The sequence below is a fragment of the Pseudophryne corroboree genome, chromosome 7, assembly GCF_028390025.1.
Source record: "Pseudophryne corroboree isolate aPseCor3 chromosome 7, aPseCor3.hap2, whole genome shotgun sequence".
Classification (NCBI taxonomy): domain Eukaryota; kingdom Metazoa; phylum Chordata; class Amphibia; order Anura; family Myobatrachidae; genus Pseudophryne; species Pseudophryne corroboree.
Genome location: NC_086450.1, coordinates 362,727,518 through 362,749,111, shown reverse-complemented (window position 1 = coordinate 362,749,111; position 21,594 = coordinate 362,727,518). Strand labels below are relative to the sequence as shown.

The 21,594-nt window shown below is 47.5% G+C and overlaps 1 protein-coding gene across 4 annotated transcripts in view; it reads left to right on the top strand.

Annotated features, from left to right (window-relative positions):
* TECPR1 (tectonin beta-propeller repeat containing 1) overlaps nucleotides 1-21,594 on the top strand; it is a 304,477-nt gene that overhangs the window by 194,450 nt on the left and 88,433 nt on the right. For 3 of the 4 annotated variants that reach the window (XM_063934496.1, XM_063934495.1, XM_063934498.1), the window contains exons 19-20: nucleotides 1,105-1,167; nucleotides 4,324-4,380. In XM_063934496.1, coding sequence (XP_063790566.1) covers nucleotides 1,105-1,167; nucleotides 4,324-4,380 — 120 coding nt within the window. The remainder of the gene's footprint in view (nucleotides 1-1,104; nucleotides 1,168-4,323; nucleotides 4,381-21,594) is intronic. The other variant, XM_063934497.1, reaches the window with a different exon arrangement.

Below are 21,594 nucleotides of genomic sequence, written 5' to 3'. Positions count from 1 at the left end.
CAAACATTTTCAGCTAGCGATCAACTCGGAATGACCCCCATAGATTATTGTATGCTGTCACTGAGATGTGCAAGTAGCTTAATAAGTAATAAATAGCAATAGTACAACCATAAACCTTCTTCAAAACCTATTCTGGCAGGATCCGGACACTCATAAAATGATTGAATCAAAGCAACAAGTTGACGTCGATAATTCATAGAATCCTAAATAAATAAAAGCTAGGCTTCTGCTCATGCATACATCGTAGTTTCTCTACAGATTGCTGTCTTTTAATCAAGCCAGACAAAATATTTCAGGTTCAAAGTAATTGCTCAAAAAAAGATGATTTGGTCATTTAGTGCCTCATGCCTCAGAGATGTCGCTGTTTCCTAGTGAAATTGATAGGCCGAATTTCCGTGTATTTTGAGAGCACAAAGTTGTTGCTTCCAATGTGTGTAGAGATGATAGGTGCACTTTGAGGGGGAGCACTCACAACAAATCAGTTTACAGATGTAGCAATGCTCGTCTTTGCTGCGATGCAGCATGCTGCAACACGTCTTGCTGTATGGCATGCCAGACTGCGACTATTCGTAGCTGGCAATTGCTCTGTTAATTCCTAATGGAGCGATCGCCGGCTGCAAATAGTCACAGACCGGCGCGCAATACAGCATGCTGTAATGTTCTGTTGATTTGTGTTCTGGAATGGGCTCTCGTATTACTGGCACATCCTTACCAATGCCTGTTGTATTCTATGCAAATGAGAGCGATAGACCTCGCATAAAGTATACAAGTGTAGAATGGTTGGGAAATCTCTGTATTTCACTTACATTCCAAAACTCTTCAATCTATGAATGAAGTTTTGCCAAAACTCCATTAAATTTTCCAGAACTAAGCTATGACCAACAATATTTGTCTTGTATACCACTAAATTATATGCTTATGAGTAGGGCCCTCCTTATTGTTTGTTACAGGTCTGTATTTATATTACTACTACCATGTGTTCTTATTTTAATTTATGCCGTTTTTCACCACTATTCGGCGCTATGGAGCACCATGGCACCTAACAAATCAATGGCAATAATAATATGCTCAGAATTCCATCATTTTTGTTCATACATTCTACAGAAGTAAAATGAAGAACCTACTGCAGTTATTTAGTCCATTTGGGGGATTCCTATGGCACAAGAGGTAAAATGTACCTAAATGAGAATAAGTTGCTTGGCCACTATGTGCTAAACATATTTACCCCTTACAGTGATGCTCCCCTGTCAGTCAAGAGCCAAATACAGATGTAGCCTTGCTCATCTTACTGCGATGCAGCATGCTGCAACACGGCTTGCTGCATGGCATGCCAGGCTGGCACGCCATGCAGTCTGTCGTGTGTTACCAGTGGAGTACCCCAGGGATCTGTACTTGGACCAGTGCTTTTTAATACCTTTATTGGTGACACTGCAAATGGCATTAAAGGGAAAGTATGCCTTTTTGCAGATGACACAAAGGTATGCAACAGGGTAGACACACCAGGTGGGGTAAAACTAATGATTGAGGATCCAGGTAGACTAGAGGAATGGTCAAGAGTGTGGGAATTACAGTTTAATGCCAAAAAATGCAAAATCATGCACTTGGGTCTCGAAAATCCAAATGCTAAATATAGTATTAATGGCACTATACTGGAATCTACTGAGGAGGAAAGGCATCTGGGAGTCACTATTTCAGGTGACTTAAAGGCAGGTAAGCAATGTAACAAGGCAATGAGGAAGGCTAGTCAGATGCTTGGTTGCATTGGGAGAGGAATCAGCAGCAGAAAGAAAGAAGTAATAATGCCACTGTATAGGTCATTGGTGCGGCCTCATCTAGAATAATGTGTTCAATTCTGGAGGCTATATCTTCAGAAGGATATAAATACATTAGAGACTGTACAAAGAAGGGCAACTAAAATGGTGCATGGCCTACATAATAAAACATACCCAAAGACTAAGAAATCTCAATATGTATAGTTTGGAGCAGAGAAGGGAAAGGGGGGACATGGTAGAAACTTTCAAATATATCAAGGGTTTTAGCAAAGTCCAGTAGGGAAACATTCTCCAAATGAAGAGAAGCAATAGGACACGAGGACATGCACTGAGACTGGAGGGGGGGGTTTGGAGGTTCAGGGGAAATATGAGGAAAAATGACTTCACAGAAAGGGTAGTGGACAAGTGGAATAGCCTCCCATCAGAGGTGGTAGAGGCTAAGACAGTAGAGCAATTTAAACATGCATGGGATAGACATAAGGATATCCTTACAAAGAAATAAGGATCACATAAGGTCTGAGATAAAAATATGGTAAAAAAAGGGGCAGACTATATGGGCCAAGTGGTTCTTATCTGCCGTCACATTCTATGTTTCTATGTTCCAGCATGCTGCATTGCAGTAAGATGAGCATGGCTACATCTGTATATGTCCGCATTAATACAGTATAATCACTGTATGTCACCATTGCTCTACTAACCAGCCAGTAACTTATGCTGATTGCTGCAATTATGTCTATATGATTCTCTAGCTCTGATGGCCAAACATAATCATTAATGTACACTTTGGGCCTAGTTCATGTTTGTACGCACAAGCCTGTACAGCTGCGTTTTATTAGGTTATGGAAAGAAGATAAAGTCCTCCACAATTACGTACTCATGCGCAGCACTGACGCAATAACAAGGAACATCAACTCCTAGGGTTAACCTATGGCTACCCAGACTGGCCGCAGCAGTAGCGAAGCTCTTGCCATTTTTCTCTACATACATGATCGCAGCTGAAGGCAGATACAAAAAAAAAACTTTGCAAAATGGCCATGACAAGCCTGTGTTTTAGCCGCCGCTCTTACGTTAAATCCCTGAAACGTGCGTTCCTGTCAGTCATTCTGCATCAGAGCACGATCACAAAAGTACCGTGACACATGCACAGTCTTCTGATACTCGTTCCGTTGTGAAAACTTTGGCATTGCATACAGTGTAAACATTAAGTAGGCCATATATTCATTCATTTGGCATTTTAAAGGCTGACATCTTTGGCAACATAAATCAAAAGGGATTTACCACTATACATAGCTGAGCTTCCGTAGATTAATATGTCACGTGTGTTGGAAGACATTTGCATAGCTTCACCGCTATGGGCCTCGCTGAGAGTTGCGCAGGATACTGAGCGGATGGATCTCATGATTTGCAGCAAGCTGAGCATGCATTGCGGGCTACATACACAACTTAGAGCACTTCCGAGCGATTGCATAGATGCAGCTAGCTCAGAATACAGGCGGATGTTTGCATGGGGACCTCCAGTGGCTGCAAAAAACTTGTATTGCTGTACAGACGTCTCAGAATCAGTACAGTATAGGGGACCATGAAGCTTAATATAACTCCCAGTTATAAGGTTCTCCTCCTATTAGGATACAATGTTACTAGGTGTAACCATAAACTCCCAGCTACTGGATTCCTGATTTCATTTATGTGAGTTACTAGTGGCACTGATTGGGAGAAGTTTGGAGAAGGCTGAAGGAATCATTGTTTTTAGTGTCAGGTCCACCTTGTTCTTACCCTCAGTGAATCAGTTTACTCTGCTGTACTAACAATGATACATCTCTGCAGTCACTGCTTCTTAATAAACTGCTGGCTTGTGTTCTCATGGAGGCCGGCCACTATCTGCTGCTGTTCATGTGTAAACGCATTAGGTTTTCCTAGTGTTCTAGTCACGTTTATGTCCACATAAGGTTCTTATCTCTGGACTTGAAAGCCCTTCATGTGAAACTCTGGCAGCAGTGATGCCCCTTAACCGTCTGTCATACAGAGATATAGGGGGAGGTGTATCAAGCGTTTGGCAGAGATAAAGTGAAGTAGCCCAAAGCAACTAATCAGCTTGTAACTGTCATTTATCTAAGTCAGTCTTTGAAATAACAGGTTAGAAGATGATTTTTTGCTTTAGACAACTTCTCCAGTTTATGGCCCTCCAAGGCTTGATACAACTAAAGCACATCCATAAGTCCGTTTCATTGGATTTATTCATACATTTGGAGAAGAACAAAACCAAAGCAAAATAAAAAACCACATTGTAATGAACTAGCAACCTGCTCCCCAATATGTAGTAAGATAACACTAAACCCTGCAGTGCAATGTAATCTGTGCTAGAAACAAAGAGGTTAACTGAAGTCTGCATTTGGGAACTGAATGTTGTTTGAGAGAGCAGGGCGTTTGTTGAAATTGGCATAGGGTAGTTTGAAGAAACAATGAGCTTGGTCTACATAAACTCATTATAGCATGTGAGATTTACTGGAGAGGTCAACTTGTAAATGCACCTTCTCTATACATTTCTTTACAGGTCTTATCATGGCTACAAGACCATTAAAGATTTTGTGAGGCGAAGGCGCTGGGCAAGGTAAATATCACCAAGATTTTTTCCAAGAGGGGCTGGAGCGATGCTGTACTGTATGTGTTTCTTTGGCCTCTCATCAGCAATACACCATTGTTAATAGTGATCACATTTTAAATAAGTATAATGCGTTGGGCTGTGTGGCTTATAATGTGTTTATATTATACTGTAGAGTATATGCTATATAAAACAAAGATGGAGGCTGTGCTCAGATGTTTAAACACAATTGTAACGGTCAATGGTGGTCATTCCGAGTTGTTCGCTAGCTGCTTTCGTTCGCAGCGCACCGATCAGGCAAAAAATCGGCACTTCTGCGCATGCGTATGATTGACAGGAAGTGGGTGTTTCTGGGAGGTAACTGACCGTTTTCGGGGAGTGTGTGTAAAAATGCAGGCGTGTCAGATAAAAACGCAGGAGTGGCTGGGGAAACGTAGGCGTGGCTGGGCGAACGCAGGGCGTGTTCGTGACGTCAAAACAGGAACTAAATAGTCTGCAGTGATCGCAAGCTAGGAGTAGGTCTCGAGCTACTCAGAAACTGCACAATCTTTTTTGTAGCAGCGCTGCGATCCTTTAGATCGCACTTCTGCTAAGCTAAGATACACTCCCAGAGGGCGGCGGCTTAGCGTTTGCACGGCTGCTAAAAGCAGCTAGCGAGCGAACAACTCGGAATGAGGGCCTATAGGTAGTTAAAATTACATTTTAATAAAAAATACACACAAAAAATGCATACAAACAGCATTAAAATGGTATGAATTCATACATGGCGTTTAGGATAGGTGGATATTACCCTGGGTATCAAGTCAGGAGAAGTGTTGAAGTTTTATTGGGGAGTCCGTTCCAAAAGTTCCCTTATGGAAAAACAAGTCCAATGCAGCAAGTGTCTCTTTAGTAAGGGAATACCCGCTTGTTGATGCAGTTTCCAATTACCGTTATAGGAGATGGTTGCTGTGAATTGTCCCGTTAAACAGGTGGGTTCCTCATGCAACACGGTATAGCCTGCCACTTTTTCATAGGTACCTTTGAAAAAGCTGCAGGCTATACGCAGCGAAACGCGTCAAGTGTTGCCAGTCTTGTCAAGACGTTTCATTTCATTGGAGCCAAACCAGCCCTGGACAATTGCATACCCACCAGAAGAGACTCGGAGAGGATCCCGGTTCACCACATACCGTGTTGCATGAGGAACCCACCTGTTTAAGGGGACTATTCACAGCAACCATCTCCTCTAACGGTAATTGGAAACTGCATCAACTACCGGATATTCCTATACTAAAGAGACTCTTGCTGCATTGGACTTGTTTTTCCATAAGGGCACTTTTGGAACGGACTCCCAAATGAAACTTCAACACTTCTCCTGACTTGATACCCAGGGTAATATCCACCTTTCCTAAACGCCATTTATGAATTCTTACCATTTTAATGCTGTTTGTATGCTTTTTTTATGTGTGTTTTTTATAAAAAAAAGGGATTTTTGTTTTCTTACCATAAAATCTCTTTCTCTGACGTCCTAAGTGGATGCTGGGACTCCGTAAGGACCATGGGGAATAGCGGCTCCGCAGGAGACTGGGCACAACTAAAAGAAAGCTTTAGACTACTGGTGTGCACTGGCTCCTCCCACTATGACCCTCCTCCAGACTTCAGTTAGAATCTTGTGCCCGGCTGAGCTGGATGCACACTAGGGGCTCTTCTGAGCTCCTAGAAAGAAAGTATATTTAGGTTTTTTATTTTACAGTGAGATCTGCTGGCAACAGACTCACTGCAGCGAGGGACTAAGGGGAGAAGAAGCGAACCTACCTGACTGGAGGTAGCTTGGGCTTCTTAGGCTACTGGACACCATTAGCTCCAGAGGGATCGAACACAGGACCCGACCTCGATCGTTCGGTCCCGGAGCCGCGCCGCCGGCCCCCTTACAGAGCCAGAAGCAAGAAGTGTTCCGGAAAATCTGCGGCAGAAGACTTCTGTCTTCAACAAGGTAGCGCACAGCACTGCAGCTGTGCGCCATTGCTCCTCATGCACACCTCACACTCCGGTCACTGATGGGTGCAGGGCGCTGGGGGGGGGCGCCCTGAGGGCAATATAATACACCTTGGCTGGCAAATCTACACCATATATAGTCAGGAAGGCTATATAGGTGTAAAAATACCCCTGCCAGAATTCCAGAAAAAGCGGGAGAAGTCCGCCGGAAAAGGGGCGGGGCTATCTCCCTCAGCACACTGGCGCCATTTTTCCCTCCCAGCTCCGCTGGAAGGACGCTCCCTGGCTCTCCCCTGCAGTGTCAAGCTACATAAGGGTAAAAAAGAGAGGGGGGGCACTAAATTTAGGCGCAGTATATATAATATAAGCAGCTATAAGGGAAAAAACACTCATTTATAGTGGGATCCCTGTGTTATATAGCGCTCTGGTGTGTGCTGGCATACTCTCTCTCTGTCTCCCCAAAGGGCTTTGTGGGGTCCTGTCCTCTGTCAGAGCATTCCCTGTGTGTATGCGGTGTGTCGGTACGGCTGTGTCGACATGTTTGATGAGGAGGCTTATGTGGAGGCGGAGCAGATGCCTATAAATGTGATGTCACCCCCTGCGGGGCCGACACCTGAGTGGATGGTTATGTGGAAGGAACTACGTGACAGTGTCGACTCCTTACATAAAAGGTTTGACGACATACCAAATATGGGACAGCCGGCTTCTCAGCCTGTGCCTGCCCAGGCGTCTCAAAAGCCATCAGGGGCTCTAAAACGCCCGCTACCTCAGATGGCAGACACAGATGTCGACACGGATACTGACTCCAGTGTCGACGACGATGAGACTAATGTAACTTCCAATAGGGCCACACGTTACATGATTGAGGCAATGAAAAATGTGTTGCACATTTCTGATGTTACCCCCGGTACCACAAAAAAGGGTATTATGTTTGGAGAGAAAAAACTACCAGTAGTTTTTCCTCCATCTGAGGAATTAAATGAAGTGTGTGAAGAAGCGTGGGCTTCCCCCGATAAGAAACTGGTAATTTCTAAAAGGTTTCTAATGACGTACCCTTTCCCGCCAGAGGATAGGTCACGTTGGGAAACATCCCCTAGGGTGGATAAAGCGCTCACACGCTTGTCAAAGAAGGTGGCACTACCGTCTCCGGATACGGCCGCCCTAAAGGAACCTGCTGATAGAAAGCAGGAGGCTATCCTGAAGTCTGTATATACACACACAGGTGTTATACTGAGACCCACTATTGCTTCAGCATGGATGTGCAGTGCTGCAGCTGCGTGGTCAGATTCCCTGTCGGAAAATATTGATACCATAGACAGGGACACTATATTGCTAACCATAGAGCATATTAAAGACGCAGTCTTATACATGAGAGATGCACAGAGGGATATTTGCCGGCTGGCATCTAAAATAAGTGCAATGTCCATTTCTGCCAGGAGAGGGTTATGGACTCGGCAGTGGACAGGTGATGCAGACTCAAAAAGGCACATGGAAGTTTTGCCTTATAAAGGTGAGGAGTTGTTCGGGGATGGTCTCTCGGACCTCATTTCCACAGCAACTGCTGGGAAGTCTGCATTTTTACCCCATGTTCCCTCACAGCCAAAGAAAGCACCGTATTATCAGGTACAGTCCTTTCGGTCCCATAAGGGCAAGCGGGTTAAAGGCGCGTCCTTTCTGCCCAGAGGCAGAGGGAAAAAGCTGCAGCATACAGCCAGTTCCCAGGAGCAAGAGTCCTCCCCCGCTTCCTGTAAGTCCACCGCATGACGCTGGGGCTCCACAGGCGGAGCCAGGTACGGTGGGGGCCCGTCTCAAAAATTTCAGCGATCAGTGGGCTCGCTCACGGGTGGATCCCTGGATCTTTCAAGTAGTATCTCAGGGGTACAAGCTGGAATTCGAGACGTCTCCCCCCCGCCGTTTCCTCAAATCTGCCTTGCCAACAACTCCCTCAGGCAGGGAGGCAGTGATAGAGGCAATTCACAAGCTGTATTCCCAGCAGGTGATAGTAAAGGTGCCCCTACTTCAACAAGGACGGGGTTACTATTCCACAATGTTTGTGGTACCGAAACCGGACGGTTCGGTGAGACCCATTTTAATTTTGAAATCCTTAAACAAATATATAAAAAAATTCAAGTTCAAGATGGAATCGCTCAGGGCGGTTATTGCAAGCCTGGACGAGGGGGATTACATGGTATCACTGGACATCAAGGATGCTTACCTGCATGTCCCCATTTACCATCCTCACCAGGAGTACCTCAGATTTGTGGTACAGGATTGTCATTACCAATTCCAGACGTTGCCGTTTGGTCTATCCACGGCTCCGAGGGTCTTTACCAAGGTAATGGCCGAAATGATGATACTCCTTCGAAAGAGGGGAGTTTTAATTATCCCGTACTTGGACGATCTCCTGATAAAGGCGAGGTCCAGGGAGCAGTTGTTGGTCGGGGTAGCACTATCTCGGGAGGTGCTACAACAGCACGGCTGGATTCTAAATATTCCAAAGTCACAGCTGGTCCCTACGACACGTCTACTGTTCCTGGGGATGGTTCTGGACACAGAACAGAAAAAAGTGTTTCTCCCGGAGAAGGCCAAGGAGCTGTCATCTCTAGTCAGAGGCCTCCTAAAACCAAAACAGGTGTCGGTGCATCACTGCACGCGGATCCTGGGAAAGATGGTAGCTTCCTACGAAGCAATTCCATTCGGCAGGTTCCATGCAAAAACCTTTCAGTGGGACCTGTTGGACAAGTGGTCCGGATCGCATCTTCAGATGCATCGGCGGATAACCCTGTCTCCAAGGACCAGGGTGTCTCTGCTGTGGTGGCTGCAGAGTGCTCATCTTCAAGAGGGCCGCAGGTTCGGCATACAGGACTGGGTCCTGGTGACCACGGATGCCAGCCTTCGAGGCTGGGGGGCAGTCACACAGGGAAGAAACTTTCAAGGACTATGGTCAAGTCAGGAGACTTCCCTACACATAAATATTCTGGAACTGAGGGCCATTTACAATGCCCTAAGTCAGGCAAAACCCCTGCTTCAAAACCAGCCGGTACTGATCCAGTCAGACAACATCACGGCGGTCGCCCATGTAAACCGACAGGGCGGCACGAGAAGCAGGACGGCGATGGCAGAAGCCACAAGGATTCTCCGATGGGCGGAAAATCACGTGTTAGCACTGTCAGCAGTGTTCATTCCGGGAGTGGACAACTGGGAAGCAGACTTCCTCAGCAGGCACGACCTCCACCCGGGAGAGTGGGGACTTCATCCAGAAGTCTTCCAACTGATTGTAAACCGTTGGGAAAGGCCACAGGTGGACATGATGGCGTCCCGCCTAAACAAAAAGCTAGAAAGATATTGCGCCAGGTCAAGGGACCCGCAGGCGATAGCTGTGGACGCTCTAGTGACACCGTGGGTGTACCGGTCGGTTTATGTGTTCCCTCCTCTTCCTCTCATACCAAAGGTACTGAGGATAATAAGGAGAAGAGGAGTAAGAACTATACTCATTGTTCCGGATTGGCCAAGAAGAGCTTGGTACCCGGAACTTCAAGAAATGATCTCAGAGGACCCATGGCCTCTGCCGCTCAGACAGGACCTGCTGCAGCAGGGGCCCTGTCTGTTCCAAGACTTACCGCGGCTGCGTTTGACGGCATGGCGGTTGAACACCGGATCCTGAAGGAAAAGGGCATTCCGGAGGAAGTCATTCCTACGCTGATTAAAGCTAGGAAAGAAGTAACCGCAAACCATTATCACCGCATATGGCGAAAATATGTTGCGTGGTGTGAGGCCAGGAAGGCCCCAACGGAGGAATTTCAGCTGGGCCGTTTCCTGCACTTCCTACAGTCAGGGGTGACTATGGGCCTAAAATTGGGTTCCATTAAGGTCCAGATTTCGGCTCTATCGATTTTCTTCCAGAGAGAACTGGCTTCACTACCTGAAGTTCAAACTTTTGTTAAGGGAGTGCTGCATATTCAGCCCCCTTTTGTGCCTCCAGTGGCACCTTGGGATCTCAACGTGGTGTTGGATTTCCTAAAGTCACATTGGTTTGAGCCACTTAAAACCGTGTGTCACAACTGAGGGCCTGAGCTGACGGGAGGCAGCCTCAGTTGTAGGGGCTGAGATGTACCGGAACCTGGGAGGTTGTATCAGACCCCTGGACATGTAAGTAACATGAATAATAACTGCCCGAAGGCGTGACCACGACAACTTGGATAAAAGGCAATGATGTTTATTATGACAACTCCGCAACACAGCAGCAGTAAAAGAAAACGTAAAAAGTCAGCAAAGAAAATACAGTTCCTGGGTACTACAGGATGGCAGGAGCCACAGGGCACTGGTAGTGTGAGATAGTTCTTATGATCTTCTAGATGGAAAGTCCTTACCAGGCCCGACTGTAGCAATGGAGATAACCCAGGATTGTGCCAGCTGGTGTTCCAGGAAAAGCTGGGTTGCTGAAGATAAAACAGCTGCTGTGGATACTGGCTGGAACCAGACTGTTGTTAGCACGGAGTGGATACTGGCTGGAACCAGTTAAATAATAAATGAACTTGGGAGCGATGAAATATGAACTGAAATGTAGAACTTGAGAGCGGAGAAATAATAATACCGGTGGAGAGTGGTAAAGTGTAGAAAGGACACCGGCCCTTTAAGGGAAGCTGTACTCTGCTGGAAGCTGAGCTGGAAGCAGGTAAAGTTGTAGCTGGAAACAGATGAATCCACAATGGATTGGAGAGTCAGGCTACACCGCAGGTGGAATGCTGGTGCGGGTCTCTATGGTGGAAGTCTTGAGACAGGAGCTGGAACCTGGAAGACAATCACAGGAGAGAGGCAAACAGGAACTAGGTTTGACAACCAAAGCACTGACGCCTTCCTTGCTCAGGCACAGTGTATTTATACCTGCAGCAAGGAAGGGATTGGCTAGGCAATTATGCAGATTATCAATACTGAGAACAGATTGGTGGAAATGATCAGCTGACAGAATCCAAGATGGCTGCGCCCATGCAGACACTTGGAGGGAAGTTTGGTTTGTAATCCATGTGGTAGTGAAAACAGTAATGGCGGCGCCGGCCACCGGAGACAGGAGGCGCCAGGCTGACAGATGCACATCCAACCACGCGGACACAGCGGAGGCCGCGGCTGACGTAATCGCCACTCAGACACTCTGCATGCAGAAGTTCAGGGACGGTGGCGGAGGCCGCGGGAGACGCCATGCCAGGTGTAATATGGCGTTTACTGTGACAGCGTCCCAGAGTGACAGGAGAGGATACAGGAATGTACACATCAGGATAACAGATGGGATCCGGTCCTGGAGCGCTGAGCCAGCCTTAGGAGGCATCTGATGGGTAAGAAATGGCGTCCAGATACCCGGATCGTGACAGCACCCCCCCCTTTAGGAGTGGCCCCAGGACACTTCTTTGGCTTTTGAGGAAACTTGGAATGGAATCTCCGGACCAAGGCAGGAGCATGGACATCAGAAGCATTGGTCCATGAACGTTCCTCAGGACCATAACCCTTCCAGTCAATAAGATATTGTAGTTGACCGTAACGGTGACGTGAGTCCAGGATCTTGGCCACTTCATACTCAACGCCTCGTTGAGTTTGGACTTTCGGAGTTGGAGGAAGTGAGGAATGAAACCGATTCAAGATCAGCGGTTTCAACAGGGAAACATGGAATGTCCTGGGTATTTTTAAGAAGGGAGGCAACTGGAGTCTGTAAGCAACAGGATTGATGACTTGTTCAATCTTGAAAGGACCGATATAGCGAGGTGCAAACTTCATACTGGGAACTCTTAACCTCAAATTCTTCGTGGATAACCATACCCGATCACCCACCTTGAGAGCAGGAACTGCTCGACGCTTCTTATCCGCAAACTTCTTGTACCTGAATGATGCCTTGAGCAGAGCTGATCGTACGCTCTTCCAGATATTGGCAAACTGATGCAAGGTGATATCCACTGCGGGAACAGAAGTTGCTGGAAGCGGTTGGAACTCAGGGACTTTAGGGTGGAATCCAAAGTTAGTGAAGAATGGTGTTGAAGCAGATAAAGAATGATACTGGTTGTTATGACAGAACTCGGCCCAGGGAAGTAATTGAACCCAGTCATCTTGAGAGGAGGACACATAGATGCGGAGGAAGGCCTCCAAGTCCTGATTCACCCTCTCGGTTTGACCATTGGTCTGAGGATGGTAAGCCGTGGAAAACTTTAGCTTGACTTGGAGGACTTGACATAAACTTCGCCAGAATTTGGCTGTGAATTGAACTCCTCGATCTGAGATAATTTCTTCAGGAAGACCGTGGAGTCGGAAGATCTCTTGTATGAATACTTGAGCCAACTTGGAAGCTGACGGAAGATCGGTGAGAGGAATGAAGTGTGCCATCTTGGTGAACCGGTCAACTACCACCCAGATGGTATTGAACTTGTTGCACATGGGTAAGTCTGTAATGAAATCCATCGACAAGTGGGTCCATGGTCGACGGGGAACGGATAGTGGAACCAGTTGCCCCGCAGGCGACTGGCGGGATACTTTATGTTGGGCACACTTTGGGCAAGATGCAATAAACTCCAAGACGTCCTTTTTCAGAGTTGGCCACCAATAGGACCTAGAGATAAACTCCAGGGTTTTTTGGATACCTGTATGTCCGGCAAAACGGGAAGCATGGGCCCAATGCATGAGCTTCTTCCTTAGCATCGGCTTCACAAAACTTTTCCCTGATGGGGGCGTAGAGTCCATCCCTACCGTGGAGAATGCCAACGGATTTATAATAGGATGCTTGTCTGAAGACTCTGACTCATTTTCTTGCTCCCATGAGCGGGAAAGGGCATCGGCCTTGCGATTCAGAGAGCCCGGACAGAACTGGAGTTTAAAGTCGAACCTGGAAAAGAAAAGTGCCCATCTGGCCTGACGAGGGTTGAGACATTGTGCGCCCTTCAGGTATAAAAGGTTCTTGTGGTCTGTAAGTATGGTGATTGAATGAGAAGCTCCCTCCAACAGATACCTCCACTCTTCTAGAGCGAGCTTGATGGCTAGCAACTCCTGGTCGCCAATGGCATAGTTGCGCTCAGCTGGGGAGAACTTCCGGGAGAAGAAACTGCAAGGGTGTAAATGGCCATCTTTAGCCCTCTGAGATAACACCGCTCCTACTCCAACGGAGGAGGCATCCACCTCTAAGATGAAAGGAGAGTCGATGTCAGGCTGTTTCAGAACAGGCGCAGAGATGAACCTTTGTTTTAAAAGATGAAATGCTTGCATGGCTTCTTCAGACCACTTGGACGGGTTAGCACCCTTCTTAGTGAAAGCAGTAATAGGCGCCACAATGGTGGAAAAGTCTCGTATAAACTTTCGGTAATAATTGGCGAACCCTAAGAACCTCTGGACCCCTTTGAGGGTTAAGGGTATCGGCCAATTTTGGATTGCTTGTAGTTTCTCAGGATCCATCTCTAGTCCGGAACCGGACACAATGGGGTATATTTACTAAGCTCCCGATTTTGACCGAGATGCCGTTTTTTCTTCAAAGTGTCATCTCGGTTAATCTCGGTCATTTACTAAACACTAATCACGGCAGTGATGAGGGCATTCGTAATTTTTTGCTAGTTCAGGTAAAAAATTACGAATGAATACACCATCGGTCAAATTACGCCTGTTTAGATATGAATCTCGGTCATTTACTAAGAAGTGCAAAGCAAAAAAACACAAAACACTGCCGTGAAAAATTACAACTCGTAAAAAAGTCCTAAAAAAAAACAGACCTGCTTTTTTTTTCCGTGATTTGAGATGCATGCAGGGATCCATGAGATCCGTGCATGTATATCAGTGGGAAGGGGTGGGAAAGTGCTTATTTTTGCCAAAAAAATTGCGTGGGGTCCCCCCTCCTAAGCATAACCAGCCTCGGGCTCTTTGAGCCGATCCTGGTTGCAGAAATATGGGGGGAAAAATGACAGGGGTTCCCCCATATTTAAGCAACCAGCATCGGGCTCTGCGCCTGGTCCTGGTCCCAAAAATACGGGGGACAAAAAGAGTAGGGGTCCCCCGTATTTTTAAAACCAGCACCGGGCTCCACTAGCTGGACAGATAATGCCACAGCCGGGGGTCACTTTTATACAGCGCCCTGCGGCCGTGGCATCAAAAATCCAACTAGTCACCCCTGGCCGGGGTACCCTGGGGGAGTGGGAACCCCTTCAATCAAGGGTTCCCCCCCCCCCAGCCACCCAAGGGCCAGGGGTGAAGCCCGAGGCTGTCCCCCCCCATCCAATGGGCTGCGGATGGGAGGGCTGATAGCCTTTGTTGTAAAATAAAAGATATTGTTTTTAGTAGCAGTACTACAAGTCCCAGCAAGCCTCCCCCGCATGCTGGTACTTGGAGAACCACAAGTACCAGCATGCGGCGGAAAAACGGGCCCGCTGGTACCTGTAGTACTACCACTAAAAAAATACCCAAAAAAACACAAGACACACACACCGTGAAAGTATAATTTTATTACATACATACACACATACATACATACTTACCTTATGTTCTCACGCAGGTCGGTCCTCTTCTCCAGTAGAATCCAAGGGCTACCTGTTGAAGAAATTCTACTCACCAGATCCATGGGTCCAGGCTCCTTGGCAAATCCAGGGTTAATCCACGTACTTGAATAAATAAAAAAAAACGGTGTCCCGACCACGAACTGAAAGGGGACCCATGTTTGCACATGGGTCACCTTCCCACGAATGCCAGAAACCCACTTTGACTTCTGTCTAAGTGGGTTTCTTCAGCCAATCAGGGAGTGCCACGTTGTAGCACTCTCCTGATCGGCTGTGTGCTCCTGTCCTAACTGACAGGCAGCACACGGCATGTTACAATGTAGCGCCTATGCGCTACATTGTAACCAATGCTGGGAACTTTCTGCTCAGCGGTGACGTCACTTTAGGTCAACCGCAGGGCAGAAAGTTCCCATCATTGGTTACAATGTAGCGCATAGGCGCTACATTGTAACACTGCCGTGTGCTGCCTGTCAGTGAGGACAGCAGCACACAGCTGATCAGGAGAGTGCTACAACGTGGCACTCCCTGATTGGCTGAAGAAACCCACTTAGACAGAAGTCAAAGTGGGTTTCTGGCATTCGTGGGAAGGTGACCCATGTGCAAACATGGGTCCCCTTTCAGTTCGTGGTCGGGACACCGTTTTTTTTTATTTATTCAAGTACGTGGATTAACCCTGGATTTGCCGAGGAGCCTGGACCCATGGATCTGGTGAGTAGAATTTCTTCAACAGGTAGCCCTTGGATTCTACTGGAGAAGAGGACCGACCTGCGTGAGAACATAAGGTAAGTATGTATGTATGTGTGTATGTATGTAATAAAATTATACTTTCATGGTGTGTGTGTCTTGTGTTTTTTTGGGTATTTTTTTAGTGGTAGTACTACAGGTACCAGCGGGCCCGTTTTTCCGCCGCATGCTGGTACTTGTGGTTCTCCAAGTACCAGCATGCGGGGGAGGCTTGCTGGGACTTGTAGTACTGCTACTAAAAACAATATCTTTTCATTATCACAAATGGCTATCAGCCTCCCCATCCGCAGCCCATTGGATGGGGGGGGACAGCCTCGGGCTTCACCCCTGGCCCTTGGGTGGCTGGGGGGGGGGACCCCTTGATTGAAGGGGTTCCCACTCCCCCAGGGTACCCCGGCCAGGGGTGACTAGTTGGATTTTTGATGCCACGGCCGCAGGGCACTGTATAAAAGTGACCCCCGGCTGTGGCATTATCTGTCCAGCTAGTGGAGCCCGGTGCTGGTTTTAAAAATACGGGGGACCCCTACTCTTTTTGTCCCCCGTATTTTTGGAACCAGGACCAGGCGCAGAGCCCGATGCTGGTTGCTTAAATATGGGGGAACCCCTGTCAATTTTTTCCCCATATTTCTGCAACCAGGATCGGCTCAAAGAGCCCGAGGCTGGTTATGCTTAGGAGGGGGGACCCCACGCATTTTTTTGGGGGATTTTACATTGTTTAATTAAAAAAAAAAAAAATAAGAACCCCAGCACGGATCACACAGATCCGGCCGAGATTGATTGTAAAAAAAAACGGCAGTGTTTTGCTAATCACTGCCGTAAAAATAGGTAAAAAAAAACGAATGACATCGACATCGGAAGCAAAGAAAAATACGAATACGACAGCTTAGTAAATCCATCGTAATCAATTCAAAAAGTTGCAGTTTTACACTGTCGATGTCATTCGTGATTGAACTTTGACCTATTTTCGGAAATTACGAATCTTAGTAAATATACCCCAATGTACCCTAGAAACGGAATGGACTTGACTTCAAAGACGCATTTTTCTAATTTGCAATAGAGATGATTGACACGGAGACGGGACAGAACCTCTTTAACCCAAAAACGATGTTCCTCTAAATCGTTGGCAAAAATGAGGATATCGTCTAGATAGACCACGACATGACGGTATAGAATGTCTCTGAAGATCTCATTGACAAAATGCTGGAAGACAGCTGGAGCATTGCTCAATCCGAAGGGCATGACGAGGTACTCATAATGTCCGTCACGGGTGTTAAAGGCGGTCTTCCACTCGTCACCCTCACGGATCCGGATGAGATTGTATGCACCTCGCAAGTCCAGCTTTGTAAAGATGGTAGCTCCGCTAACTCTGTCAAAGAGCTCAGTAATCAGGGGTAAAGGATAACGGTTCTTGATGGTAATGTCGTTCAAACCTCTGTAGTCGATGCACGGCCGCAGACCACCATCTTTCTTTTTTACAAAAAAGAAGCCTGCGCCGGCTGGAGAAGAAGAAGGTCGAATGAACCCCTTTGCTAGGTTCTCTTTAATATATTCCTCCATAGAATGCGTCTCAGGCAGAGACAACGGATAAGTTCGGCCTCGAGGTGGAACCTTCCCTGGAACGAGATCAATCGGACAGTCCCATTCTCTATGAGGAGGAAGGATATCAGCAGAAGCTTTACTGAACACATCCGTGAAATCTTGATATGGAGGAGGTGGAACATCAGACGACCTGGGGGAGGAAGAACAGACAGGCAATACTTTAAACAAACATGTCTCAGCACAGGAGGAACCCCATGCCAGGATTTGCGTAGTCGTCCAATCAATTGTAGGATTGTGAAGACGGAGCCATGGAAGGCCCAGGACCACAGGATGTGTGGCTCTTGGAATCACTAAAAGTGAAATAAGTTCGGAATGAAGAACTCCCACTCTCAGACGAACTGGTAGAGTCCTTAGAGCAATAACAGTATCAAAAATTTTACTGCCATCCACGGCAGTTAAGGAAAAGGAGGAAGGAAGTCTCTCGGTGGGTAGGGACCACCGTTTAACATAGGCTTCAGTAATAAAGTTCCCAGCTGCTCCGGAATCAAGGAGGGCAATGACGTTCCGATAACGTTGAGCAACTTGAAGCGAGACTGGGAGATTACAATCATGAGGAGATGGAGAGGAGATCATTACTCCTAGCCGGCCCTCTCCTGGGCGAGCTAGGGTTTGGAGTTTTCCCGGACGTTCGGGACAGGCATTGATGGTGTGAGACGGAGCTGCACAGTAAAGACAGAGAAACTCGGAGAGACGTCTTCGGCGCTCAGCAGGAGTTAAACGGGAACGGCCAAGTTGCATGGGCTCATCTTTAGATGGTGACAGTTGACGAGGAGGAGGAGCAGAAGATTTTGGAGCAGATGATCTTCCACGCTCAGTTGCTCTCTCTCTGAAACGTAAATCAACTTTCGTGCAGAGTGAGATTAGCTCATCTAACTTAGAAGGTAAGTCTCTGGTAGCTAACTCATCTTTAATACGCTCAGATAAGCCATGCCAGAATGCAGCATACAGGGCCTCGTCGTTCCATGCCAGTTCGGATGCCAGGATCTGGAACTGTATCAGATATTGTCCTACAGTACGTGACCCCTGGCGTAAACGGAGAATCTCGGATGAAGCTGAGGTTACCCGGCCTGGCTCGTCGAAGATGCGCCTGAATGTTGACACGAAGGCAGTGTAGGAAGATAGCAGGGTGTCGGACCTCTCCCATAACGGTGATGCCCAATCAAGGGCTGAGCCACTGAGAAGAGAAATAATGTAGGCAATTTTTGTACGGTCACTGGGAAAATTGCCAGGTTGTAGCTCAAACTGAATCTCACACTGGTTGAGAAATCCCCTGCAGAATCTTGGAGATCCGTCAAATTTTGCTGGCGTTGGAAGATGAAGACGTGGAGCAGAAATGGGTAAGGTGGGTGGGGTTATAGCTGGAGTCACTGTGGTTGACGCACCAGACGCGCCTGATCCACGGAGAGTTGTCTGAATCCCATCCAGCCGAGTAGAGAGATCCTGGAGACAGCGGATGATGTGGCCCTGTGCAGCCTCCTGATGTTCTAGTCGGGCTGCCAGTTCTTGCATCGGCCTGGCCGCTTGATCCTGGTCTCCGGCTGGATTCATTAGGTCAGTGCTTACTGTCACAACTGAGGGCCTGAGCTGACGGGAGGCAGCCTCAGTTGTAGGGGCTGAGATGTACCGGAACCTGGGAGGTTGTATCAGACCCCTGGACATGTAAGTAACATGAATAACTGCCCGAAGGCGTGACCACGACAACTTGGATAAAAGTCAATGATGTTTATTATGACAACTCCGCAACACAGCAGCAGTAAAAGAAAACGTAAAAAGTCAGCAAAGAAAATACAGTTCCTGGGTACTACAGGATGGCAGGAGCCACAGGGCACTGGTAGTGTGAGATAGTTCTTATGATCTTCTAGATGGAAAGTCCTTACCAGGCCCGACTGTAGCAATGGAGATAACCCAGGATTGTGCCAGCTGGTGTTCCAGGAAAAGCTGGGTTGCTGAAGATAAAACAGCTGCTGTGGATACTGGCTGGAACCAGACTGTTGTTAGCACGGAGTGGATACTGGCTGGAACCAGTTAAATAATAAATGAACTTGGGAGCGATGAAATATGAACTGAAATGTAGAACTTGAGAGCGGAGAAATAATAATACCGGTGGAGAGTGGTAAAGTGTAGAAAGGACACCGGCCCTTTAAGGGAAGCTGTACTCTGCTGGAAGCTGAGCTGGAAGCAGGTAAAGTTGTAGCTGGAAACAGATGAATCCACAATGGATTGGAGAGTCAGGCTACACCGCAGGTGGAATGCTGGTGCGGGTCTCTATGGTGGAAGTCTTGAGACAGGAGCTGGAACCTGGAAGACAATCACAGGAGAGAGGCAAACAGGAACTAGGTTTGACAACCAAAGCACTGACGCCTTCCTTGCTCAGGCACAGTGTATTTATACCTGCAGCAAGGAAGGGATTGGCTAGGCAATTATGCAGATTATCAATACTGAGAACAGATTGGTGGAAATGATCAGCTGACAGAATCCAAGATGGCTGCGCCCATGCAGACACTTGGAGGGAAGTTTGGTTTGTAATCCATGTGGTAATGAAAACAGTAATGGCGGCGCCGGCCACCGGAGACAGGAGGCGCCAGGCTGACAGATGCACATCCAACCACGCGGAGGCCGCGGCTGACGTAATCGCCACTCAGACACTCTGCATGCAGAAGTTCAGGGACGGCGGCGGAGGCCGCGGGAGACGCCATGCCAGGTGTAATATGGCGTTTACTGTGACAGCGTCCCAGAGTGACAGGAGAGGATACAGGAATGTACACATCAGGATAACAGATGGGATCCGGTCCTGGAGCGCTGAGCCAGCCTTAGGAGGCATCTGATGGGTAAGAAATGGCGTCCAGATACCCGGATCGTGACACCGTGGAATTGAAGTATCTCACGTGGAAAGTGGTCATGTTGTTGGCCTTGGCTTCGGCCAGGCGTGTATCAGAATTGGCGGCTTTGTCATGTAAAAGCCCTTATCTGATTTTCCATATGGATAGGGCAGAATTGAGGACTCGTCCCCAATTTCTCCCTAAGGTGGTATCAGCCTTTCATCTGAACCAACCTATCGTGGTGCCTGCGGCTACTAAAGACTTGGAGGCTTCCAAGTTGTTGGACGTAGTCAGGGCCCTGAAAATTTATGTTTCCAGGACAGCTGGAGTCAAAAAGACTGACTCGCTATTTATCCTGTATGCGCCCAACAAGTTGGGTGCACCTGCTTCAAAGCAGACTATTGCTCGCTGGATCTGTAGTACGATTCAGCTTGCACATTCTGCGGCTGGACTGCCGCATCCTAAATCAGTGAAAGCCCATTCCACGAGGAAGGTGGGCTCTTCTTGGGCGGCTGCCCGAGGGGTCTCGGCTCTACAACTTTGCCGAGCAGCTACTTGGTCGGGGTCAAACACATTTGCTAAATTCTACAAGTTTGACACCCTGGCTGAGGAGGACCTAGAGTTTGCCCATTCGGTGCTGCAGAGTCATCCGCACTCTCCCGCCCGTTTGGGAGCTTTGGTATAATCCCCATGGTCCTTACGGAGTCCCAGCATCCACTTAGGACGTCAGAGAAAATAAGAATTTACTCACCAGTAATTCTATTTCTCGTAGTCCGTAGTGGATGCTGGGCGCCCATCCCAAGTGCGGATTGTCTGCAATACTTGTATATAGTTATTGTTTAACTAAAGGGTTATTGTTGAGCCATCTGTTGAGAGGCTCAGTTGTTATCATACTGTTAACTGGGTATTGTATCACGAGTTATACGGTGTGATTGGTGTGGCTGGTATGAGTCTTACCTGGGATTCAAAATCCTTCCTTATTGTGTCAGCTCTTCCGGGCACAGTATCCTAACTGAAGTCTGGAGGAGGGTCTTAGTGGGAGGAGCCAGTGCACACCAGTAGTCTAAAGTTTTGTTTTAGTTGTGCCCAGTCTCCTGCGGAGCCGCTATTCCCCATGGTCCTTACGGAGTCCCAGCATCCACTACGGACAACGAGAAATAGAATTACCTGTGAGTAAATTCTTATTTTCTCTGATTCCATCGGGGGGATGCTGCGCACTTACTGATGGGTTAGAGTGTGTGGGAAGGGAGTTTGGCACAGAACCTATAGAAAACAAACTACTCCCCCCTCTAACCCCTCCCATCTCCAGCCTGTTCAAGAATCACCTCCGTTAACGTTTAGCAAAGCCGAGAGAGACAGAACAGACCATAACAAAGAAACCAGACAAAAATACGGGAGGGATCGCAGCGTCCCCCAGATGGAATCAGAGAAAGAGATTTTACGGTAAGTAAGCAAAAATCCCTTTTTCTATTTCATCCATCTGGGGGACGCTGCGCTGTTACTTGTGGGATTTCCCAAAGCAAGCTAATTAGAGGAGGGAGACACGGACGGCATAGCTGTCTGTAAAATCTGAC